At 47.9% G+C, this 25929-nt stretch overlaps 1 protein-coding gene across 1 annotated transcript; it reads right to left on the bottom strand.

Annotated features, from left to right (window-relative positions):
- Window positions 1–8115: 8115 nt before the first annotated feature.
- Window positions 8116–16663, bottom strand: ZFP64 (ZFP64 zinc finger protein). The gene is made up of 6 exons (XM_084218043.1): window positions 15681–16663; window positions 14846–15085; window positions 13214–13375; window positions 12846–12908; window positions 12109–12360; window positions 8116–10109 (listed from the first exon to the last, which is right to left on the bottom strand). The coding sequence occupies exons 1-6, from the start codon at window positions 15730–15732 to the stop codon at window positions 8815–8817; spliced, it is 2064 nt and encodes a 687-aa protein (XP_084074169.1). The 5' UTR covers window positions 15733–16663; the 3' UTR covers window positions 8116–8814.
- Window positions 16664–25929: the final 9266 nt, after the last annotated feature.

Here is a 25929-nt window from a genome sequence, read left to right on the forward strand (position 1 = left end):
AGACTACAAGGAAGGGGGTGGGGGGGAGTCCTCAAAAGTCCCTGTTTATCTGTAATGCATAACACAGCTACACCTCAGCACAACCAGCAGCCAGAGCCTTTGCAGAGTTCCAGCATTAAATTACTTCCTCCAGTCTCAGCACAGTGTAATTTATGTAGGATACAGCTGAGAGGATTCAAAGGGGGAGCTGTCCTGGGGGATGTTTCATTTCCCAGCCTGTGAGCTCACACGCAGGCAGAACAAGCTGCTGAAAAGCAGAGGTTGCCCTCCCTGCACAGAACAGGCTCCACACCTGCTGCCTGAGGACAGCTTTGCTCGTGTCCAGTGCAGGGAGGCTTTATTCCCTGTTTTATATCCGCTCCTGGCTTGAAAGCAGGCTTTGAAAAGCCTGACTGCTCTGTGCAAGCTATTTGGATACAGCTTGCTTTCAGTGCTGCTTATTCAGGGAGTTTAGGAGAGATGAGATGTCTGAGTGGCTCCATCCTGGCTGTACTCTCACACAAAAAAATGTCTGGTACTTTTGGGTCAGTCACCAGTGGAAAACACAAGGTGTAACACAAACACACCTTAACTCCCTCTGCAGAGGCGCTTTGGGAGCAGCAGTTCACAGCTCTACCTACGAGGGCACACATTGCACGTCCTGTGTAAATAGGAATTCACTTGTCCTTACTCTTTACTCGAGGTTTAATTCATCACCTGATTGACAAACTCCTGCAAGGACCTCCTGCCCTGTGGCAGCCTCAGCTCCTCTGGTGGCATCAGGAGAGGGCTGGGAGAGGTGTGCAAGTGCAGCCTGCACCGGCATTTCCATGAAGTTTCTTATTTAAATCACTGAGATAGCTCCTCTTTTATCAATTTACCAGCCAAACACATCCCCCCGTGCCATCCCTCTGAGCCACAGCCAGATTTTGTCAATCGAGCCTGTTGGGACCTCTGGCACACAAATGACAAATCACAGTGCTACCACAGCTATTGACACACATTTTTAATACATAACCAGTGTTGTTATATATAATCAGAGCTGACAGAGTCCAGCAGAAAGGGTATTTTAAAGTGCCAATAAAACCACTTAGCTTTTACAACACACTGCGTTTACTCCGTTCCCCCCTTCCTCCAAAAAAGCTTTTCTTTTGAACTGAGCAATTTATACATTGGGTCAGTGTTATAAAGTCGGTATTTATAGCAGATTTCAATGGAGTGGGAGCTGGAATAAAGGCAGCTTGCTTTTAAATGCAGCACGGAGGCATCTGTGCATTGATAAGATTAGCAGCTGTTTGTACATGGGAGATGCTGTGCTCACCCCGGGCCTCACGTCCTCCTCCTGCAACTGTACCCACATCTATTTGCTTTTCTAACAAATCACTCCTGCTTCCATTTTTCTTCGATTCATTCCCTGTAAACTGAGTAACTGCTTTAACGACCAGGAGCTGAGCTGAAGAATTTGGCTGATAACACCACGATGCCTTTTTAATTGAATCCTTTTCTCTGCAAAGGCCACAATAAATGCATCACCGGGCCGGTGATAAAAGCAGCTCTGAGCTGTGTAACCACTGTAAGATGATCACATAAGCACAGTTGGCCATCACTCGGGCTTTGTTATGCCTCAGTTGGGTTTATCTTGGAAATCAGTTTGGTATTGATGGCATAACTCATCAGCAGGATGCTAAACAGCCCCATGCCCCAAACTGCTTTGATTGCCGCAGTGATACTGTGCTCCTTCAGAAAAAACAGCTCACAGAAGAGTAATCAACACCCAGATTTTTACCCAGCATGAGTACAGGAAATTATACTCTAAATTATGTACGACTCTTAAATGTTTACAAATTTAAAAGTTTTGGGGAAGTCCACTTCAAGGAAATTCTGCTTTGTAAATTTTTTCCCTCTAATAACAATGCAGAAGGAAAGGGAGGAATGTTTTTAATTTTATGGTACAGTCTCTGTGTCTAAATATGAGCTAAAACAATGATAGTCCTTGGGATTTAAAGAAATTAACATCTTTATAGCATGGAGAGGCACAAAATGGAAAACCCTTGATGAAGTGGATTTTCTGTGTGAATTAATACTGATTTAATGGGGAACATGTTTGTTTATTTTTTTTTTTACTACTTGCTGTTACTTGTAGTAAACAGAAGATTTGTGTGTGTGGCCCAGTTTTTCCTCCAAATACAAAGTACTTCTATTTACCAAATGCAAAAACTGAACTCACACAATGGAACAGAGACAGGACAAAGAATGGAAATTTGCACATGCAAATTGACCAGTTCTGCCCCGATGGGCCAAAGGCCTCTGGAATAAATCGGCCAGTCCCCTGGGACAAGCACCCATCCCCAGGTACCCCTGTACCACCTCCCTCTTTTCCTTAGTCAGACATTCCCTCCTTGACCTCCAGTTTCTCAGTGGGTTCTACACCGAACATTCTCTCTTCCTCTCCCTTACTTTCCCTTCCTTTGGGAGCCTGGAAAATTCTGGATTTGTTTGGCCCTGAGGAGCAGGCAGTGGGAAGGAGCAGCGAGTGTCTGTGCTCTGTTTCCACGGCAACAAAGATTAAAAATGAGGAAAAAGGCACCTTCTCCCAGCTGCTGAGGTGTTTGGGAGCTGAGGAGCTCCCTGTCCACCTTTCCTGCCAGGGAGGATCCATGAGAATGACAGCAGACGCTCTGGGGAGTCTGAAGCTGTGCCAAGGGAAGTTTAGGTTGGATATCAGGAAAAGGCTTTTTCCAGGAAGGTGCTGAAGTTCAGGAATGGCTGCCCAAGGAGGCGGTGCAGTCCCATCCCTGGGTGTGTTTGAACAGCCTGGATATGGCACCGGTGCCAGGCTCTGGCTGAGCTGCTGGGCTGGGCTGGACTCTGTGATCCTGGAGGTCTCTTCCAACCCAGTGATTGTGGGAGTTAAGGGCTGTCAGAATTCAGATTGCACTCAGGCAGGGCCAGCTCAGTCCCAGGGGGCTGTGGCACCTCTGCCATGCCCAGGCCAGCAGGGCTGAGCCCCGCTGGTGTGTGTCCCCCTCCCCTGGCCAGGAAAGTCCCTGCTGCGGTTCCATCCAAGGTCTGCCTTTGCCCAGGTGGCTCCAGAGCTCTGAACTGCCCTCCTGACCCCAAAGTGGGAGCCACTGACACCACACTGAACTTTTAGGGCTGCCAGGCCACTCAGCACCTTATTAATGCTGCATCCCAGGGAATTCCCACCCTCCATCCCCTCCCAAGAGCTTTGTCAGACTGCAACCATTTAAATTTCACTCCAGTTGCCCCTGGAGGAGCTGGTGAAAGTTATAGCAGCTGTACATCCATTTTACTGGTTTTACCTTTTTTTTCCTGACCATCAGTCTGTCAAGGCTATCGAGATTTACATTTAAATGTAAAACTGGACTGTCCACCAAATAGCCTTTGAAGCTATTAGCTGTGAAAGATAATCAATTGGGAATGGGCCCCTGCAGAGCACTTTTCAAGCAGAGTCATCACCAAAAAGCAATTTTGCTGGCAGGCTTTTTTTTTTTAAAGGAAAAAAATCATGAGCATCCCCAGCCAATTAAAGTTCTATCAATGGCTGATCTGCATGATTTTACAACAAAAGCAAAATTTAACATTGCTAAGGCAAAATGATTCACAGGATGAATCCTGAACTTTTTAGAAGGAACTCAGCAGCAAGGACTGGCAAGTTTTTAATAATGCCCCAGCAATTTAATGTACTTTGAGAACCAGAAGGATCCAACGTGCCCAGAGACAAGGAAAAGTGCTGCTATTTAAGGTAATAAGTCTTACATCAGCCTTGTAAAAATTTAAACCCGAGGTACATTTTTATCACCTCTTTAGCTTTACAACTCTAACATGGCATCTCGCATTGCTGCTCTGTTAAAACTGTGTCACCATTTGTAGTCCCTTCCCTTTATTAGAATAAAAAAGCATGTTTCACAAAGAACTTTAATCTATTAATTATGACTGCCATGCATTATGCAGCTGAGCTTTATGCATTCCTGTTCTTTCAGATTTTCCTCTGGGCCATCAGGAGATGTGACTATCTGCAGGATCTATCTGGGAATTTGCATCTGGCTCATCACTGAGGTATCCAAGTGATTCCCATCCTCACCATATCCTTCTGGGGGCACCTTCTCCAGGTGGGGACTCCAGTAGCACAGCTCCAGTGCAGGAATGGTATCTGATATACTGATATTGCTGATGGAATCATGAATTATGGCCAATAATTCATAATGGCAGGAAGTGCAGCCACACTTTGGGAGGAGGAAGCTGTGAGCTGTGCTAAGAAAAGATGTGGGGAGGATTTTTTCTTCCAGGCTGACATCTAATAAGTGCAAATATAACCACCAGGCAGAGGAGATGAGGGCTCAGGGCTGGCCTTGCTCTGCCTCTGCTAGCCCAGGGCTTGGGGAGCAAAATGATGGGAAATTGTCTGACAGCTCAGAGCACCAGGGACCAGGGCCAGCCTTGATTTCAAACCTGCCAGTACAGACAGCACAAAGGTTTATCAGCTTTCCTTCACTTCGGAGGACATCAATGGGAAACTCAAGCTGAAAATGCTGGAGGTTTCTCCAAGGCTTTTTTAGGTGTCTCACATCAGGTTGGATAAACTGGGAGACACTGATAACAGGTTGTTTCACCCAGCAGCACAAAAAGGCAGAAATGCATGCTTGTGTCTTTAAAATAAAACCAAACCAAAAGACAACAACCAAATATAAATACCTCCAAGCACTCTGCAGGCCCTCAGTTAATTATTTCCCAGATCATGTTCAACTTTCACCTACAAAATGCAGCCACTCTCACTAACCAAGAGCTTTCACTTTCAGAATTAAAGGTAAGTTTACACAAGGTCTGAATCGAGGAACTTAAACACCCTGTCAAAGCTGAATCTGCAATCAATGACAATTGCTGGTTTTAGAGAGGCAAACACAGCTCCTGAGGCTTGTGGAAAACACTGGCTGATCCCACAGGTTACAGAATTCAGTGGTCCCATGGACACAGCTTGTAAAAAATTCACCTTTGCTTTGCCATGGCCGTTTTTCCTTCCCTACAACATTGTGAAGCCTCTAAAGACAGCCATGTAACCAAATACTGGATGTTTTACGAGTCCTTCTGCATGTCCAGCCACTGGAATAAAGACAAAGGCAGAACTGGATACCTGGGAGACAGAGAAAAGAAAGCTTTTCCTGCCACAGACTTTTAATTCACGCTGATACCTGAGACATCATTTCCTCAGGTCACTATAGAAACCTTTATCACCTCATGAAAGGTCATTGGGGAAGTGACAGGAGACATCAGTTTCTTGTAACAATATTGGTTTCCCTTCTTAAAATTTAAATAACAAGGCTAAAGATTTTCCAACTGGAGATGTAAAAAGCCATTAGAGGAGCCAGTCAATATTCCTGAAATTATAGGATAGAGGTCTTGCCATTGAGGACACAGAAAATATTTTTGCAGTCACCAGAATAGCACAGTGCAAAAAGGATGACTGACTGTGTTTTGACTTCAAACACAAATAAATAAAGAATCAGAAATACAGAATAAAATAAAGGTATCTAAATTAAAAAAAAAAAAAAAAAAAAACACATGCCTTTCCCCTGTCCTTTGTATTGCAGAGGAAATGTCTTGGCATGTCTCTGCCATTTCAAACCCCACAACAGGAGGTGCTTTCCAGTGCAGTCACAGGACAGCAGTAACAGAGAGCTCATTCCCAAAATGATTGGGAAATACTTTGATGACAATTGTTCAATTGCAAGCCCCATGCATATTCAATACAAGTTTGGTTTTCCTCCAGTTCCCAACAGAGCCAGCTTTGGGCCAAGTTCTGCTGCTTTTAGGCCTCATCTGAGGTGGGGGATTGGTCCCATCCACTCACCCAGGAGTGCTTCCTGGGCATATCCAGGAATCCCCCCTGCATGGGTCACCTTAGGCTGGTTTGGAGCAGGAATCGCCCATTTTGATGCAAATAACAGTTAAATTGTTTATCAAAACCACCTAAAAGATACAGCACCACTGATAAGGTTTAATCAGTTCAAACCCCACTGGAAACACTGAGCTGGGGCTCAGTCAGAAGCAGCCTCCCCAAAACACAGTTAAAGGGGTCCAAACACATTTTTCTTCAGCTTTGTTCCCTGTTGTGTACTTCTGCCTCACAAAAGCACAGCAGAAAAGCACATTTCAGCAGGTCTGCTGGAGGATCAGCTCGTGTGGAACCGGGTGTGGCTTTAAAAAGCAGCGTCAGGAACAGCAACAAACCCCAAAGGGCTGGGAAGGCCCAAGAGCTGGGGTTGCTTTATTGGAAATGCACACAGGTTTTGCACCTCTGCCTGCCCAGTTTAACCTCAGATCTCTGAGCAGGCAGTAGTTCATCCCCAGAAAGGAGGGAGGCTGCGACACACCATAAACTCACACCTGGGAGCCCACAGGCAACCTGGGAAAAACCTGTGCAGAGAGCAGAGCCTGCCAGGGCTGTGCTGGGTGGGATATCCAAATTTACACTTCCCTCTGGAGCCAGGGCTGTGCTGGGTGGGATATCCACATTTTCCCTTCTCTCCTGGAGCCAGGGCTGTGCTGGGTGGGATATCCAGATTCTCCCTTCCCTCTGGAGCCAGGGCTGTGCTGGGTGAGCAGCACCAGAACACTGAGCTCTGCTCCTGAGCCCAGCACTTACCAGGGGAGTTTGGGGATGTCCAGGCAGCAGAACCAAAGTCCATCCCAATATTTGGTCCGGGAAAGAGCCAGCCTGCTCCAGAGCTCTGAGGCCATGGCAGAACTCTGGGGAGGGAGGGATAGGATTTATTTACCATGTGCTCAGAAGCAGGAGAGCTCTACAGGAGACACTTGTTCTGAATTACCAGGCGCCCTCCTGGGATGGTTCTGCTGATAACATGAAGAATGTATTAAGTGAACATCAGAGATTAAAACAATCTGCTCCTGCCAGCTCCAAACCACACAGACCATTACTGTCACACACCGAAATCAAGCCAGAATATTGGAAGAGAAAACTGAAAAGAAATTGCCCCCGTGTCAGGCTCGGTTCTCAGCTGGTTTTCTCTCAGGGTGGAGGAAGAAGCCTCTAGATTGTTCACATGATGCAATCAGCCAAACCAGGCTGGAGCAGCAGCACTAAGCTCTGCCTATTCACTCACACCATTTCGTTATCTTTCCTGTTTATCTCTGAGGCCCAGTACCAAGGTGAGTCTCTACAATATGACAGATCTACTGGTTTCCTACTTGAGAAGGTTCTCGAGGCTTTGTGAGCAGCTGCAGTGCAGATAACAGAGCTGTGGCATCTTCAGGGCGGCTCTGGACTGGAGGGGACGCTCCTGGCCAAGGGAAGCACGGCTAAACTGCACTGCAAACCAGCAGCTATGACCAGGGTGAAACTCATTACCAGGGAGCTAAATATTATCAATTTAACATAAATTGTGAGGTTAGGTTTTGGCCACAGAAAACTTTGGGCATTTCTTTTTATCTGCAGCTTTTTCCCTTAAGCGAGATTGTCACAGCTGAGTTTTTGGTAACGTCTTAAAAAGCTGAATTTGGAAATGTTTTTACAGGGAAGTGTTAAAGAGGAAATATCATCCAGGAGCCAGAGCACACTCCAGAGCTTCCCTGGGCCTCTGGCACCACCTATGGATGACAGGGAACACTGGGAGCTGAGGAAGGCCTGCCTGCAGAGTTCACCTCCACCACCGAGGATGGGCAAATTCACTGCCTTTAGTCTGTGCTACCTTTGCACGGGCAATTGCATAGTTCAAAATACAGCCCGGACTTCTTTCATCAGAGAAATGTCCATACTAAATTATAGAATTATTAAAGAATAATTAATTATTATTAATATTTACTCCATCAAATGGATTAATTTATTTAGTTATAGAAATAAATTAATTAATAAATTATAGTTAATGAAATAATAAATATTATATATATTAGTATAAAGATAATAATAAATTACCATCTCATTGTGATCCAACCTGAATTTCTGCTGGAGTGAAAAACCTTGGATTAGAAGATTTAAAAAAAAATTTAAATTAAATTCAGTATTTTCCTTTAACGTGGAAAGAAGACCCAAACTGTAATACACCTTTACCACCCATACAACTCCCAACAGTCAGCATCAAAATAAAAACAAAAGGTAAGTAGTGTTCGTAAAAAATATATTTCCAGTTGTTTTGCTCTTTAACTCACAGGCACTCTGACAGCCATCACCGCACCAGAGACGATTTGTGTTGCTGCTAACAGAGTTAGTTACTACTGAGAGAGGAACAACATTCTTTTACTTTCTGAAAACTATCACCTGCTCTCTGCACCAGCATCTCAAGTGCCAGGGACTATGGATTTCTACAGATACTGAGGAGCAGCCCCTCAGACTTCACCTGGGCTGGAGCAGCAGTGGGGCTCCTCAGAGCCCAGCCAGGAGCACTGAATGCACACAGAGCACAGAACTGAGACCCCAGTCCAGCAAACTCCACAAGGGCTCAGGTTATCATCTTTTCAGGTGTGCATCAAACAGCAAGGCTGCTCTGGAGGTAATTCAGCACAAGGGCAGGATTTCTTCTTCAGGCAGCACAGTACAGGAGCCATACTCAGGGGTGTCACTGCTTGGGGACACTGGCAACAGCTGCTTCCCAAGGAGCAGGGCCTCTGACTGCAACAGAGGCACAGAAATACAAACACACCCTCCTCACACACGAGATGCTGAGATGCTTCAGTGCACAAACACAGCGTGGAAGTGGAAGGTATTTTGCTCTGGAGGACAAATCCTGCATTCAGTTGTGTGCTGTGTGTTCCTGGCATGCTCAGCACCGCCCCAGGAGAGAACAGTGTCCAGAGCAGCCCCTAATCAGGGATGGAGTCTGCAGGACACAGCAGGGCCGTGTGGGCCCCGCTCTGGATGATGGAGTAGCTCTGCTTGGGGCCCTCCGAGTGGGAGGAGGACGAGAAGATGGGGGGAGGAGGAGCAGCCGCGGACACGGTGATGCTCTGCCCGCCGTCGCTGACCACGGTCACCTCCGCGGCCCCGTCCTGGATGAGGGCGTTGAGCCCCTCCAGGTCGGAGCAGCTGATGCCGGAGCCGGCGATGAAGGCCTGGCCGGCGGGGGGCTCGTGCCCGGGGGCAGCCCCGGGGAGCAGGGCCTGGTGCAGGGCGCCGCCCTCGCCCTGCTCGTGGGCGGTCAGCAGCACGGCCGGCTCTGCGCCCGGCCCCGCGTCCCCCGCGCTCCCCGCCGCCGGGGCCAGCACGCTGACCTGGCCCAGCAGCTGCAGGCGGCCGCCGCCCAGCACCTCCTCCTGCCCCGCGCCCAGCAGCCCCGGGGGCACCACGTTCACCGAGGCCGCCTGCACGATGCTGTTGGCCTGAGGAGGCACCTGGTGGCCCACGATGATCTTGACTCTGCCCTCGTTGTACGGGGCCACCTGAGCGGCCTGAAGCGGCACCTGGAGGTGGCTGACGGCGATGGGGGCGCCGGGCTGGCGGCCGGGATCCATCTGGAGCTGCAGCACGGCCAGCTCGCCGTTCTTGGAGCCGTTGTACAGGCTGTGCTGCTTCTTGTGGCTGCGCAGAGAGTCCTCCCGCACGAAGGACGCCTCGCACAGGTCGCACTTAAAGGCCTTCTTGGCGTCCAGCTTGGCGACCTGCCTGGAGCCGCCTTGCTTCGGCCTCTCTCCTTCCTTCTTGTCCGGCGAGCGCTTCCCGCCCTTGGCCCTGTCTCCGTGGGCCTTGCGGACGTGGGTGGTGAGGTTGCTGCGCTGCTTGGTGTCGAAGCTGCACAGGTCGCACTTGAAGGGCCGCTCCTTGCCGTGGATGCGCTCGTGCACCTTGAGGGCCGCCTTGGAGGAGCACGAGTAGCTGCACTCGGAGCACTTGACGGGCTGCTCGGGCTGGTGGCTGCGGATGTGGTGCCGCAGGCTGGTCTTGTTGCCGCACTGGAAGTCGCACTCGGGGCACTTGAGGGTGTTCTCCGTGCTGTGCTTGATGCGCATGTGGGATTTCAGGTTGCCCTTCATGGCGCAGCGCACCTCGCAGAACTCGCACTTGTAGGGCTTCTCCCCCGAGTGCACCCGCAGGTGCCGCTTCAGGTCCGAGTTGATCTTGAACTTGGCGGGGCACAGCTGGCACTGGAAAGGGGCATCTCCTGCCAACAGAAGGCAGGGGTTACACACGGGACACTGGGAGCCACTGCTGGGATGCAGCCCCTACAGCCGCCTCGTCCTCAACTCCCAGCACGTTCTCAAAGTCAAGAGAAATTTCGTGATGCGGGATTATCACCTGGTCTGACACACTCGGATCTAAACCCGTTATTCTGCATTTTCTGTATCTGCAGGCTGGTGTCACAATATCCATGACCACGTTAAGGTAGAGCTCTGCTAATCCCTACTCCATTCCAGTGAGGCTGCTCTAAAGCCATTAAAAAAAAATTCAGAGCAAACTTAGCAACCTAACTAAATAACTACTCCCTTTTCTTTCTTAAATCTAAAAATACAGTTCTCTGAATTTTTCACCCAAGGATGAAGTCCTTAGGTAGGCATTATTTTGAACAAGTGGAAGAATTGTGCATTTAGGTTCTAAGACACTCTTGGTGAAAAGAGGAAAAAGAAAGTGTATTTAGTTCAAGAAGCATTTATCCTCTTTAATAATCAAACTGCAAATGGCTGATTTATTTTAGAAGTTAATATTTTATAGAGTTTGTGAGAGCTGTATAATTTTGCATAATTTGCTTATCCAGCTATATATGTCATAGGTTTAGCTGCATATTTTTCAAATCAAGTTGTGGCCTACTGTGCTAATCCATGTATCTGTTTAATAATTGAGATACATGGTGTACTATCTGTATTAAACAGACTTTATTAATGAAGATGCACTGTTTGTTCATCTAGTTTATTTTACAGCCTCAGCTGCACACTCAGATACTGAATTTTTATCTGCTTTGCTGATGAAGGCACAGTTCATATTTCAATGACTTAATTTTCATGTACAAGGTAGCACAATATATATGAAAAAGAATATAGCAAATGCTGGTTCTGTTTGTTTAAAGAATGGTCTGCTCTGTATTTCTGTACATTTCTTCCCATCCCCAACTGACACTGCCAGGATTTAGATAAAAATTTCTGTCTGACTACAGAATTATTAATTCTTAGAGTAGTTTCACTCAAATTACCAGGAAGCTGATGGTTAGTGACTAGTTCAACAAGTGAAGATGATTTCACTCTGAGCAATGGGGATTACACTCACCTTCTAGAGGATTATTAATTTAATTCCAGTAAGAAATATATTCTACATACCAGTCTTACTTTTCTCCTAAAATTGGGTGCGTGCATGACAGCTTTGAAAAAAAGATAAATTTTGGAAAAATAGAAGAAGCAACAAAACTAAAGCTTGAGTTTTAGCATAATTCAATTGCTTAAGATGCAACAGACTGAAATGCCAAACAGAAAGGTCAGTCTAAAATCCCTTCCCAGCTACTGGAATATTGAATGGCACAGAAATCTAATTCTGCTGGAAATACCAGAGAGCCACGAGCATTCCCAGGTCCTTACTCAGGGCTCACCTGCCCAGGTTAGAAGGGCACAACCTCACCTGTATGTGAGAGCAGGTGCACGGGGAGCTGGCTGGAGTTGTGGCTGGCTTAGGAGCAGATCTGGCACTTGAAGGGGTGCTCATTGGGAACTCAGACAACCTCTTTTGAGGATCTGGACACCTATACATGACTTAAAATCATCTCCATGACCCTCCAACCTTTAGAGCTGTGGATGTGAGTAAAACCTCACCTATGTGCAAGTGCAGGTGCACGGGGAGCTGGCTGGAGTTGTGGGGACGGGTCTGGCACTTGAAGGGTGCTCACTGGGAACTCAAATCATCCCTTTTGGGCAAGCTGTCCATGACTCAAAATCACCTCTGTGACCCTCCAACCTTTAGAGCCACAGATACGAGTGACGCCCCACCTGCGTGCGAGCGCAGGCGCACGGTGAGCTGGCTGCAGCTGTGGCTGGCTTAGGAGCAGATGTGGCACTTGAAGGGGCCCTCGTTGGGAACTCAAATTGTCCCTGTTGGGCACCTGAACACCTATACACAACTTAAAATCACCTCTGTGACCCTTCCAACCCTTAGAGCCACGGATAGGAGTGAAGGCCCACCTGTGTGCGAGCGCAGGTGCACGGTGAGCTGGCTGGAGTTGCGGCTGGCGTAGGGGCAGATCTGGCACTTGAAGGGGCGCTCGTTGGAGTGGATGCGCTGGTGCTTGTTGAGGCTGCTGCTGTCGGCCGCCGCGTACTCGCAGTGCTTGCACTTGTAGGGCTTCACGCCCGTGTGCGAGCGCATGTGCATCTTCAGCTTGTCCTTGCGGCTGAAGCACTTGCCGCACACCTCGCACTTGTGGGGCTTGTCTCCTGCAACGGCAGCGCTCACACTCAGCCCTGGGCACGGCGAGGGCGTGAGGGAAAGCTGAAAGCACAGACTGACCGGGAAAGGGACTCGTTTGTAGGAGCTGCAGGAGTAGCTGTGACAGACAGCAGGGCCTTTGCAGCCTTCTCCCTCTGCAACTCCAAAGTTGGGAGCTAAAATCATGGAACTGCTTTAATATAAAGAGTAAAGCAGGTGTGTGCACTCCCACCACACTGCACCCTGATAAACTCAGGGTGTGCACTCAGAAGTTAAACTGTGCCTCAAATCAACCTCCAGTGTTCCAGTGCCTCAGCTGTGCCTGACAGGGCATGTCCCCAACAGGCAATTCCTCAGACACAGGCCAGGACAATGTTAGAAGGTACAGACATGTCTACATCCTGTTTATAGAGACATTACTTCATGGAAAATGGCTTTTGTGAAAAAGCTGAAAGGAGGAAACCAACCCAAAAGCAAATACAGGACCACAAACCTGTGTGTGTTCGCCGATGACGTTCCAGATCCTTCATACCATAGGAAGTCTTGAACTGGCACCCTGAAAACAGGAGGATAAAGATGATTAAATTCAAGAAAATCTAGCAAAACAATAAAAATACATTACCATACTCTGGACATGTTTATTTTCAACAATTCTTTAAAATTCACTGTTGACAGAAAGTTAACTTCTCATCTTGTTTACTCACATCTGCTTACAACAGTGACTAGCTCACCTGTGAACTTGGGTTTTCTAATGCTTCCCCTTAGAGGCAACTCACTCCAGAACTGCTGCAGGTATCAAGCCTCCTGTGTGCCACTAGAGGAAAGCTCTCCACATTAAAATGGGTGCCATCCCCACCTCACCTGGGTACAGGCAGCTGAGTTTCTTCAGGGGCAGTGAGGAGGAGGATTTCTTGGACCTTGCTTTTGGCGGTGTAGGGACGACAGCGGCAGCTGGAGGCTCCGTGCTCTCGCTGGGCAGGTAGGTTTGGTAGCCATGCTCAAAAACAAACTCTGGGGCAGAAACTAAACACACAAAAACTTCATGTGAGAGCATTAACTTCTCTAATCAGATAAAAAAAATACTGTCTAGTTTCGTGAATTCTCTATTCTGGTTTTTTTTCCAACAACATTCCTGTTCCTGGGTTGCTCTTTACCTGGGGGAGGAGGAAAGGGAAAAAGTTTTTCTCTTCCAAATACCAAATAAAGATATATTTTTTTTTCAACTCTGTCTGTGCTACAGCCCAAATTGGAAAAAAAATCATTATTTATATGGCAAATGTTGTCAAAAGGCATCACACAAATTATTTTTGTAATTGTTAAAAAAATTCAGCCTCTTTCAACTCTACTTGTTTTTAGCTGTTACTCACAAGAATAACAGGTGAAAATATCTCAGCCAAAGTAACAGCTTTTAAATCAATTAACCAACACTATAGCCCAAAAGGGCAAATGGATAGAACTGTCCTCATTTTAAAGATGAGTAAATATGAAGCAGAAAAATGACTCACCCAAAACCCACACTGAGTTGAGGGATTATAATACAAAAATTCCTGGAAGTGGGCCCTGAATTCAGTTTGTTTCACTGCTCTTCCAGATTCCCTGCCTTAACCTGTCTATCCAAATTAGAGTCAAATAATTTGGGGTTTAGCAAGGTCCCACACCAAAATAAAACAAAACTATATATAGAAGGGCAAACCTTCACACATGGAACAAGATCCTAATTTTATTTAAATGTCTCCAGGATCAGGACCTCACTTGAGTCTTCACACAGGCAGAAATTTTGAGTAATATTTTTCCTGCCAATTAGTTGTGGGAGCAATGCTAGGGAATGCAGTGTTCTCACATAAAAAGGTCTGGATGGGAGCCTGACAGCAATTCTGTGTGTGTTTTCCATCTAGAGCATTCTTAAAAAAAATAAAATGCATAGTAATTTCAGTATTTTTTGTAAGTATCGACAATTTTAATTAATTTGCACAAGCTGGTTCCGCAACACAACAGACTTGAGCAATTCTCTGAGAGAACTTGTACCTCAATTAGCAAATTAAGCAATTATTGTTAGAAGAAACCAAAGAAGGCAGCACAGCACTATTTAATTTCCTTGGTTACATGACAACTGATGTGAAAACTGTTATTTCAGCTGGGTGATGGGGACACAGGGACAGAGGGCTGGCACCTGGCAGGTGACATGGAGGTGCCTGTGATGGCTTGTGCCCCTGTGATGGTTGGGTAGCTGTGCAGGTTTGGGTACCTGTGCAGGGTTGGGGGCACCTGTGAAGCTTTGTGTACCCTGTCATGGTTTGGGGGTACCTGTGCAGGTTTGGGTACCTGTGATGGTTTTTGCACCTATAAAGCTTTGGGTACCTGTGACGGTTCGGAGGGCACCTGTGAAGGTTTAAGGGTGCCTGTGATGATTTGGGGGTACCTGTGAAGGTTTGTGCACCTGTGATGGGTTGGGGGTACCTGTGAGGGTTTGTGCACCTGTGAAGCTTTGGTTACCTGTGATGGTTTGTGTCTCGGAGGCGATGGTCCTGCTCGTGCTCTGAGCCTGTGTGCTCGGCACGGTCTCCTCGGACACGAACTGGACGGTGCTGGTGGCGCCGGCCGTGGCACTGGTGAGCTGGCAGCCGCTCTGCTTGTGCCCCACGAAGGCGTCCAGGTTGTTGAACTGCTGCTTGCAGATGCCGCAGATGTGGATGTCGGGCGTCAGCTCCACCAGCACCGTGGTGCTGCCGGGGACTGCGGGGACACGGCGCGGTCAGCTCGGCCCGGGAGGCGGTGCTGGGCGACACCGCTCCGGGTGGCACAGGGACATCCCGGTGCCCGGGACCCCCGAGCTGCGGGGACCCCCGGGCGGGGGGATGCAGCCCCAGGGGGCTCGGGGTCCCGCGGGGACACTGCCCAGGGGCTGCGGCACCGCTGCACGGAGCCCTCCGGGGACACACGGACAGCGCCCAGAGAGCGGGGACAATCCCCCGGGACACACGGACAGCAGCCAGTGAGCGCGGACCAGCGCCCGGGACACACGGACAATCCATATGGGCAATCCCCCAGGATCCACGGACCACTGCCCGGTGCCCATGGAGCACCCATCCCGAGATCCACGGAGCGCCGCCCGGCCGCCCCGGCCCCGCTGCCCCCGGCCCGGCCCGGCCCCGCCGGCGCCCGCGGCGCTCACGCAGATTCCCGGGTTCCCCCCCCGCCCCCCAGCCAGGTTCCCGGGCTCCGCTCCCGCCCGTTTCATGCGCTACTCAGGTTTCGGGGCCCTGGCAGGCCCCGGCTCCCCCGCGCTGGCGCGGCGCGGGCCCCGGAGCGCGCATGGCGCAGCACTTACACTGCACGGGGCCGGGGAAGGCGGGCGCTGCCCCCGCCCCGCCGCGGTTCATGGCGGCCCCGCCGCCGCCTCCTGCGCGGGCCGAGCCCGCCGGCACCGGCACCGCTCCCCCAGCTCGGCCGCCGGGCGCCGGCGGATGTGCGGGAGCCGAGCATGCTCAGTGGCGGCCGCGAGGCTGCGGTGCTGCCGGCCGTCAGCGGCCCGGGCAGGCAGGGCCGTGAGGCGGCGGAGCGGCGGCGGTGAACCCCGAGCGGTGCCCGGCCGCAGCCTGAACCCCCGGTGTGCTGGTGCATTATTTGCTGCGTTATTAATAGGACACTATCAATGGGATGTGCTAAATTAACGTAGAGAAGATTCAGATGAGCTGAGCCACTGCGGCACGGCAAAGAGGAATTCTGCGCCCTTTCCATGTCTCCTCCCTGCTGTCCTGCAGAAAGGCTCGCCCAGGAGCAAACTGCGCTGCTCGGGTCCCTGTGCTGTGCTTCCCACCTCGGGAATTTCCCAGCACGCTGCAAATGTGGGAATTCTCAGCTCTTTTCCTTCAGGGAGAACATGAGGTGGGGCCGAGTTAATGCTTTTCTTAGGGATTGCTGAATTTGGTAAGGGCTGTGCTAGGAAAGGTTTTTCAGGTGGTGGCAGCTCTGTGTGGTTAAAAGCAGAAGGGAAAAGGCACAAGCAGCAGAAGCAGCGGTGGCTGGGCAGGCGCCTGGGGGCCAAGGCCTTTGGTGTCCCAGGGGAATTGTGACTGTCAGATCCCTATCTCTGAGCTTTGCTCTACAGGGATGAGCAGAAGAAGAAAAGCCAGTCACCGGCACTGACTTCAACACAACTCAGAGCTTGAAATATTGAAGAAATTGTTGCAGAGAACAGCAGCTTTCAGACCCACAGCTGCCCACAGAAGCTCCTGACATATGGCCCTGCAAAACAGAATTATGGAAGGACCGGGATAAGAAGTTGTGCCAGGGGAGGCTCAGGGTGGGCATCAGGAGGAATTTGTCGTTGGAAAGGGTGGTGAGGCTCTGGCAGGGGCTGTGCAGGGAGGTTTGGAGTGCCCATCCCTGGAGGTGGCACTCGGTGCTCTGGGCTGGGGACAAGGTGGGGATGGGGCACAGCTTGGAGGGCTTTTCCAGCCTCAGTGATGATGGAATTCTGGCTTTGGCACAAATACTGCAAACACTGTTATTATCTCATGAATAACTAATAACTCTCCTAGCCCAGGACTTTCTGGATGCTCTGGAGGAGTTCTCCCTTGCCTGGCTGAGGATTGATGTCTGAGAGTGTAGCACTGCACCGAGGGCTTGAGTCATGGAGCAGAGCTGTGCTGAGATCACACTTGACACGATTTGCAGCCTCTGAGGCATAAATCAGTGTGCATGTGTAATGTTCCTCACCCTTAACCCCGCTGACATGAAAATACTGCACTGCTCTGGGCTCCCCACAAGTGCAGTGCAAGCAAACAAGGCCCAGAAACGACAAATGTCAATCATGAGAGACAAGGGAGAAGGAAATCAGAGGCATAAAAAAGTCAGAGCTCGTCAGAGCCTCGGAGACAGGCCTTCCCTGCACAGTTTGGACAGCTGTGGCCTCAGTGCTCTCCTGGAGACAGGACAACAAGAAATGGGTGGACTTTTGCCTTCATGCAGAGCTTCCATCCATCTCCTGTCACCCCAGACCACACAGGAGCAGCGGATCCCTCCCTGAGCTCAGAGAAAATGCAGCCCAAACCTGTGCAGGTGCTGGGAAGAGAGGCACCTGTTCGGGCAGCCAGGAGAACAAACCCCACCCTTGGAATACGACACCATTCATTGTTCCCTTTGCCTTTCACGGCAGATGGAGGAGGGTGTGTTTGAAAGAGAAAGAGAAAAACGCATTAACTAGCAGTGTAAATGAATAAACGATCAGGATATACCGATAAGATGCAAAAAACCCTCAAAACCCATCTGTATCCTAGGGAAAGAACAGAGACTTGGTTACAAACCTGAGGTCACTGAAGAGGGAGAGCTCTCTCCTGAAGGCCCTGGTGCAAGATCATCCCAAGTGAGCTTGGAAATGTGGCCTAGGGGACAGACAACAAACTGAAATGTCAACTGTAATTAAAACTTAAAGGTATTGAAGGTGGAGACAAACAAATGACAGATTTGGAGAAAAAACTTAAAGATTCAATCCCCAGTTTTTAGCATTTTGATGGATAATGACACACACAGAGCAACATAAATGCTCTGAGCTTAAATTAATTATGTTAAAATAATAGGTAATTTGTCTCTGTGTTGAGAACATATAATTATGATGATTTTTTCCAAATGTTTTAAAATAATGTCATTTCAATTCATAATGCAGGGTAGGGATTTTGCTGCTCAGTGTATTTGCTGTTTATACAATATTTTCAATGCCATTGCTTTCCTGTACAATAAATAAAGCCAAAACAATCAGTTAGTACCCTAAGATATTCCTTACTGCTGTAGGAACTGTAAAATAAGTCAATATGAAAATGTTATTCACTGCAATGGCACATTGACAACTGTGATTAAGCCTCAAACGAATACTGGAACAAAGTAGAAATGTATTTTTTGTTGAGTTGTTTAATTCTTCACTGTCAGGACTCAGGCCCAAAGCCACCCAGGGGAAATGACAGGCGTTTATGGGGTTAAATGTGCCTCAGTGCCTTTCCCCCCATGGAAAATGTGCAGTTGGGATAGAAAAGGGATATTATTTCAGGGCAGAATTTAGCTTCCTGCATCTCTCATCTCTTTGCATTTCTCTCAATTTTTTTTTTCCCTAAATGCAAATTGGCTGCTCTCATATGAGCAGAATTTGAAAACAAACTCACATGATGATGATGATGATGGTGGTGATGATGAATATGTCACACCTGAAAATGAACTCCTTAATTTATGGAATATATTTCAGCACTTTTTGTATAAATATAAAAGCACAGTAAAACTCCACTGGGATGAACATGATAACAAATAAATGCTGAATCTAAGGCTGTACAGCTCCAGTCTCACATTTAGTCATTTTTATGATTATATTTGGGTTAAAAATGGAAAGCAACACCAGCAGAGGGACTCCCTTGATACTCCGTGGAGCTCTGCCTGCTCCCTGGCAGGGCATAGAGGTAATTTTATTCTGGAAGCTTTTGAATGCTTTACAAGTAATAGGAACCAAGTGGGAAAACCATATTCCATATTTTAGTTCTGACATCCTCATAGAAAAGAATATAGAAAAAAAAATTAAAGATTCAAAATAGTTGCCTGTGATTCAGTACCTAAAGGCTTGGTGGTGTTTTTCAGGATTCCCTTGGGATGTGTAAATGCTTCGGAGCTGGGAGTACCCACGGGAGCTGGAGTCACTTTTGCCACTTCATCAAACTAACGAGCCTTTGAGTGATGCTGTTCCCAGGTTCAGCTCTACTGGGGGGGAAAGCAGAAAACCAAACTGAAATTTAGACAGAATGGAATTCCTAAGAGCTGGGACAACCAGGATTTATTAATCCGTGCACTCCCAAGCTTACAAAAAATAATCTTCTGCCTTCAGTTTTGCTCTATAAATCTTGCCCTCCTTCACGAGGTCTGTGCTTCCAGAAGGCTGCTGAGCTCTGGGACAAGCAGTGCCTGTCAATGAGGCACAGAAACACCTTTTGGGGTCAGAGATGGGGTGTTTCACTGGCAGGGACAGCAGCACTTCTCATTTCCTGCCTGTTAGAGCAGCCCTCTCCAGCTTCTAACTGACAGGATTCCCTCACTGAATGAGCTGCTGGTAGATACAAAGAGAATTCCTTTTGTACTCCCTAATTATCCATCAGTTATTACATACCACCTCCCACAGCACTGGAGCTACAGGAAGGGAAGCCCTGTCCTGAGTTTAGTGGGATTGTCCAGGTGAGCAGGAGTTGAATCTCTATTTATGCTACTCTAGATGACATTTGATAATGTTAGAATGATGGACAAAGTATAGGAGGCACTTCTTTTGTGTGCAGATTTTAATTTACTCAGATATGGCACAGAGAACTAGTGTGACTGCACACATTCTTCATCAGAAATTAATTTGAGCTTTGCTGTTGTACAGAGCATCCTGGGTATTCCAGCTAAAAAAATCTGATTTACTGGTCCTTAGTTAGCAGGTGTTTGGCTTGGTAAGTCCTGGTGTGAAGAAAATAATTAATAATAGTAATAATAGTAATAATAATAGTAATAATAATAGTAATAATAATAATAGTTTTGTTTTAGTATCACAACTCAATGCTGCTATTCATGAACTCTGTATCACCCACTACAAAAAAAAAAGAAAAAAAAAGAAAAAATAATCTTTCTGAAAAAAAGGCGCCTGCTTTGTGTTCGTGTCACAAGATATTGGTACTTGACTTTTTCAGGCACTGAAAAGATCATGAAAAGGGTAACAGAGATGAGAGGGTTTGCTATTAGAATAATGTCTGCATGCAGAAATGACAGCCAGGGAAATACTATCTGAACTTCAACTGCTGCTCATTGTCATTTTACAATTAAATCTTTATCAGGCTAATATTCCCCGTGGTCAGATGTGTTTGCTTTCCAGGAATCCTGTAAAAATTCATTCATCTGTGAATTTTAGAGAACGTGGCCGGGTATTCATGGAGAGCAGATTTTAAATGTGCATTGAAAACTTCACCATCAAATCTGTTTGGTCAAGAGGCAGAAACAAAAGAGAATCTTCCTGAAGAAGGTAGAATACCAAGTAAATAAAATATATTTTCTCTTAAAGCACTGCAAAATAAAATGTATCTCCACAAGCTATTTTTCTATAGTGGAAAAAAAATCTTTTTATAATAATCTTGGAAATGGGTCAAAATGCAGCATCTGTTTGATACAGAAAATGATTAACCCCGATGTGCTGAATGACCCACCTGAAAGATCTTCCAGTAACGATAAAACCGTGCTGAAAATGAACCTTTCATAACTAACACCTCCTTTTACAGCAAACTGAGCCCCTGCTTCTGGTTATTTTCCATGGTTTAAAAGATGACAGAGGAAAAAGCAAAGCGGCTGGGTGTTTCCAGTGTTTTCCGTGGGAGATGGATGGGAAGCGGTATCGGGGCAGCTTACCTTGCCGCTGCGGAGCGCTCGGAGCTCTCCGGGCGCTGTCCAGGAGAGGGTGCTCTTTGGCTGGCTTTGGCGTTTGTACTCCTTCTCCCGAGCCCCTGATCCGACTGGGGGTACTTTGAAATCTCCTTCCACACGCTGTTTTATTTTAGGCTCATTAGGATGAAATCCCGTTTTAAATAGCACAGCCTAGCTGTGAGAACTTCGGTGCCAGCAGAAATTCTTGCTCAGCTGTGTTGAGCGGAACACCGAGGAAGTTTAAATTCCAGAGGTCCTTTGTGTCTCCTGCCTGGCTGCTACCTGGCTCTTGTGACAGAAAGGTGACTTCAGCTAATAGACTTCTGTTCCCTGGGGTCTTCAGAAAATCCTCGGGAAAATGAGAGGCACATCCTGCAAGGATATTTCTGGGATTGCTCACATAGGGAAAAAATATCTCAGCAAAACAAAGAAATAAATCCTCCTCACACAGCAGTTGTTCTGTTTAAGATAACCTGAGTGTTATTACCTAATTAACAGCCTCGCCCTCCTTGCAGGTGATGTTTACCTGCATTTGGGAAGGGAGGAGAGGGGAGTTGGCAGTGCCAGGCTAGAGCAAACCTCCTCCCGTGCTCCAGCTGCCATTCCAGGTCCTTGTCCCTGCTCCTGTGGGGACATTCCCACCTCCAGCACCTGGGCCAGCCCTGGAAACGCTCCCTGCCCCACTGGATTTTGTGAGGTCCCTGGCTGAGTTTGGGTGGCAGGGCTGGAACACCCAGAGCTGGCTGGGCCATGGCAGGACCCTTCTGCTTCCAAGGGAATTCTCACCCTGCTCAACTGGGATGGGTGAAACAGGGACAATGACACACAACAGCTCCTGCTACCCTGTGACAGTCACCCCAAAACAGCTCCTCGGGAGGGCAGGGCCTCTGCCAGGTCTGGGTGCACATTCCAGCAGCAGGGCAAGGAGATCTCTCCTCTCCTGCAGGGTCACACTGAGGGTTTGGGGATCTCTCCTCTGCTGCAGGGTCACACTGAGGGTTTGGGGATCTCTCCTCTGCTGCAGGGTCACCCTGAGGGTTTGGGGATCTCTCCTCTCCTGCAGGGTCACCCTGAGGGTTTGGGGATCTCTCCTTTCCTGCAGGGTCACAGTGAGGGTTTGGGACGCCTTGGGGATCTAATGGGAGTTAGCATCTCTTTGTGGAGGGGTTTGTATTGAAATTCCCAAAGAACTCAAGCCCTCCAGCTGTTTCACAGAATCATCCTGGCTGGAAAAGCCTCCCAGAGCATCCTGTCTGATCCCCAGCTGGCCACCAGCCCAGAGCACAGAGAAGTGAGCAGCCTTTTCTGGGATTTCTGGCACAAACCAGCTTTGGGGGGCTTCCCATGACCAGTGTCTCTTTTTCCACTCCACAGCCCTGGCCTTGTCTGTGCTGTGGATGGTGCAGCTGCTCTGTGTGCAGGTAAAACAAAAGGTTTTAATTAAAAGTGACACTGCTGCCAGTGATAGCCCTGGTGAAAGATACCTGAGAAGTGTGGAAGCCACTGTAGGGTCCTGCCCTCCTGCTTGCATCCCAGCATCCATGTGCTTCCCAAGCTGGCAAGAGAAAACATCCCCTGGATTTTTTTTTTTTAAATGGAAAATAACTTTTCTGACTAAAATCATCCTGCAAAACATACAAACAAATATTTGTAATGCGAGTTTTGGCCAAAATCTAAAGGGGAAAAAGGTCATTGAGAGCTCTTGAAGCTCTCAGCAGACAAGGACATTGTCCATCAGTTCCCAGCTTTTCAGGGGAACAGAAAGCAGGTTCACAGATGTAACTTTTCCAATTAAAAATCAATTTTTGCCAGAAAGCCGCTCTGATTAGTTTTAATGAGAGGTAAGCAATCGTAAATGACATCCTGTGTCTACAAATTATGCGTTTGGGCTCAGAGCTGCCCTGCAGCCTCCACTTAACACCACGAGGACCTGGATCAGCGCCTTGTTTTGTAGCGCTGTGACATTTCAAGGATTCGCAGGAGCCGGATTTCTGCAGGGCACTGCCCATTAACCCCGCCTGGCAGGGCAGGGAATTCTCAATTACTCCGTGCCACGTGCCCTCTCCCCATCTGCATTTCCATTTAAAGCTTGGCTTTTCTGCTCCGAAGGAATTAAAATCCTTACCGGGAACCGTGGCACCGGTGGGTTTGTGTCCTGTCGTGTGCCAGCGTTTGGGGCTGTGCTGTGCAGGAGGGAATTTCGGGAGGGACCCAGCAGTATTTCACCCGAGTGCTGCCCCATGTGGACTTAATTAGCCCCTAATTTCCTAATGTGTGTCGGAGATGAAGCTCAAATGCTCCTAAACTGTGGGGAAGAAAACACGGCTTAAAACGACATTTTCTCCCCAACTCAAATTTTGTGCACTCAGCCAACAACAAAAAAGTTCTATTCCAATTACTTTGTTTCTAATTGTAAATATAATTATGAGTGCATAAACCGAGCTGTTGAGGCGTGCATTTAATTCTGAAACGTGAACTCATATTTCTACCAACGTATTGCAGGGAAAAGTCAAGCAGCAGAGTTTCCCACTGATAAGAAACTGCAAAACTTTCATATCTTCATTTTTCTGATCACTTTTGTTTGCTTCTCCTCAAGAAGTGACTACATTCAGAGTAGAAAAACCAAACCACCAAGGATTTAATAAATGATTTGAAAATATTCTGGAGAAGCCAAGTGATTGACTTCCTTTGGTGTCCCTGATCTGCCAGCTGGAGGGGGGATGCTGGGCACAGCAGTGAGGGGACGAGGGCTGGACACTGGCCTGTGGCCACAGCCAGTGCCAACATTTGTACATTTTTCTATGTTTTATGCTCTTCATTGTACAGGCAGAGCCAGAATGATAATCCCAGCCTGGAGGAGTTTCCAGCTCCTGTAGGATCAAACTCTGGCTGATCAAATCCTGTATGATCAAACCCACTGAATTTCCTTTCACAACTTTGCTTTTTCTTTTTTGAATTGAACATTCACCTGCCGAAAGTTCTCTGAACCCACGATCCTCCCCTGACACCAAATCCCACAAATTTGGAAAGTGCTGTAATCTGGGGGGCACACGAAGGAAATTCCAGAGACTTGGTCAATTCTTAGCCCTAAACCACTGAGTGTGCAGTGACAGCTGTGATTCCTGCATTGTTCTGAGATCCCTCTGAATCTCTGGGATGAACAGCACAGGAGAAGCCTCAGGATGAAGATTGCACCTTAAGGAGCAAGCGCAGCAGCGGCACTTTATAGATTAAGGAGCTGCAGAAGAGAGCAAACCCCAGCAGGGCTGGCCGTCCCCTGGTCCCTCCCTGCCCTGCTCCAGGGGCACCAGGAGGATCCAGGGCTGCCCTGCACAGGGCACTGAGCACAGAGGGGCACAGCCTGTCTGCTAAAAACCCTGCAAGGCAGCTGGGAGCTGGCAAAGCCCGGCCCACAGGGACGTGCAGAGCAGGGCAGGCAGCAGGAATCAGCGCAGCAGCTCAGCCTGACACGAGTTCTGATCTGCTGAGGAGCTGAATGGATTCAGGCTATGGTTGATAAGCTTATCTTGAAGTAAGACAGAAGCTGGGCTGCTGGAATTCCTACTGTTGCTCTGTCATTATACAGCTGAAAGTCAGGAACTGTCAAATGACATGAATAATATCTGTCCATATTTAATCCAGCGAGCTGCTGACAATTGCCTCTCACCCTTCCCCTCGGTGCACGAGCTCCTCCAAAGGGTTTGGAGCGATCACACTGAATTTAGGCAAATCTGTAGCTGCAGAACCATGCTCCAGATAAGAACCTCACTGTGTCTAAAATGGAGAAAAAGAGGAGATAGCAGCAAGCACAAGAAACTACGGAGATAATTCTTCCTGGACCACAGCAAGGAAAAATGTTGGAGATTGTGCTGACACTGGTGACGTTACAAATGCTATGGGCTGAGGATAATGCAGAGCAGACTCTTTTCCCCCCTCCCCATTTCAAAACAATCACATTCTATCTTCTTATAAGATATGAGGAAGATTGTTATCTCACATAATGAAAAGCAAATGACAGGCAGATAAACTTAGGAGCTGTTTATAAAGCCTTGTACAGTATTCTCCATGGTACACAGATAAGGAAATCACATAATTGAAATGGCTACAAACAGCATTAAAAAGGCATAGAAGAGGAAAATGAGGAGATCAAATGCAGAAGGCAGACAAATTTCAGATTACTGATGGAGGCATTTGGGCAAGGCACTCCTCTCCTCGTGGGAGCTGAGCACCTCCTGTTCCTGCAGGCACATGCAGCCTGAGCTCCCAGCCCCATTTCCCTCCTTCCCTGTCCTAACCCATCCCAGGGACCCCGAGCTGTGACACTTTGGCTCCTGGAACAACCCCCAGCTTTACCTTTCCTTCGCCATTCTTTGCCCTGTCGTGTCTTCAGAGATGTCCTTGTGCCTCTTCTGAAAGCACGAGTGGAAGGCTCCGGCTGCTGCTTATTGTTCTCTGCAGAAAAGGGAGAAATTCAAGTCCTTTGCTATCTGAGTAAACAACAAAGTGTTTTCTGAACTTTCTCAAGCACAGAAATACCATGGAAATGTTTTCAAGCGTAGGTAGAATAACAGCGGAGGAGTTTCTGCTCTGAGGCAGATTTAAATGGAAACCTCATGGTTAATGTGAGATTTCCTGGATGTCCCAGACCCCCCAGACCTCAGCCAGGGGCCCCTGTCGTGTGTTCCAGTGCAGCATCTCCCAGGAACTGGAATTCAGGTCACACTGGAAGTCCTTACACTGCAATAATCTTCCCTAATTAGAGGAGGAAAAAAGAACTCAGCTGGACAAATGAGCTAAAATCAGGAGAATCTTGAACAAACATCTCAAGCATTAATCATTTATAGAGAAAGAAGAAGAAAATCATCAAAATAATTGAGCAATTGCAGACAAATGTCACAATGCCTTGTATTGCCAAAATCTCATCATTGGAAATGTATACGTCTGATTTCCAGGTTTATTAATGAAACAAAAAGGCATCTACAACAGATAAATAATACATCATATGGAATTCACACAGTCTATTTATAATAGAGATCAGTGACACCTATCAACTCACATTAAATCACATCATGCAGATTTTGCCTCGTCTGCACATTGTCAATCTCTGCTTCCTCTTTCCCTGCCGTGGTGACAAAAAAGTCACTTGAAAAGAGTTG

The sequence above is a fragment of the Fringilla coelebs genome, assembly GCF_963513975.1.
Source record: "Fringilla coelebs genome assembly, chromosome: 18".
NCBI classification, from domain to species: Eukaryota; Metazoa; Chordata; class Aves; order Passeriformes; family Fringillidae; genus Fringilla; species Fringilla coelebs.

Bases quoted from the DNA above. Each gene is read 5' to 3' on its own strand.
- ZFP64 (XM_084218043.1), bottom strand. From the start codon at position 15,732: ATGAACCGCGGCGGGGCGGGGGCAGCGCCCGCCTTCCCCGGCCCCGTG. The intron at 15,086-15,680 runs GTAAGTGCTGCG...GTGTCCCCGCAG, and splicing joins CTTCCCCGGCCCCGTGCAGT to TCCCCGGCAGCACCACGGTG. The intron at 10,110-12,108 runs GTGGGCCTTCAC...TTCTGTTGGCAG, and splicing joins GCACCTGCGCTCGCACACAG to GAGATGCCCCTTTCCAGTGC.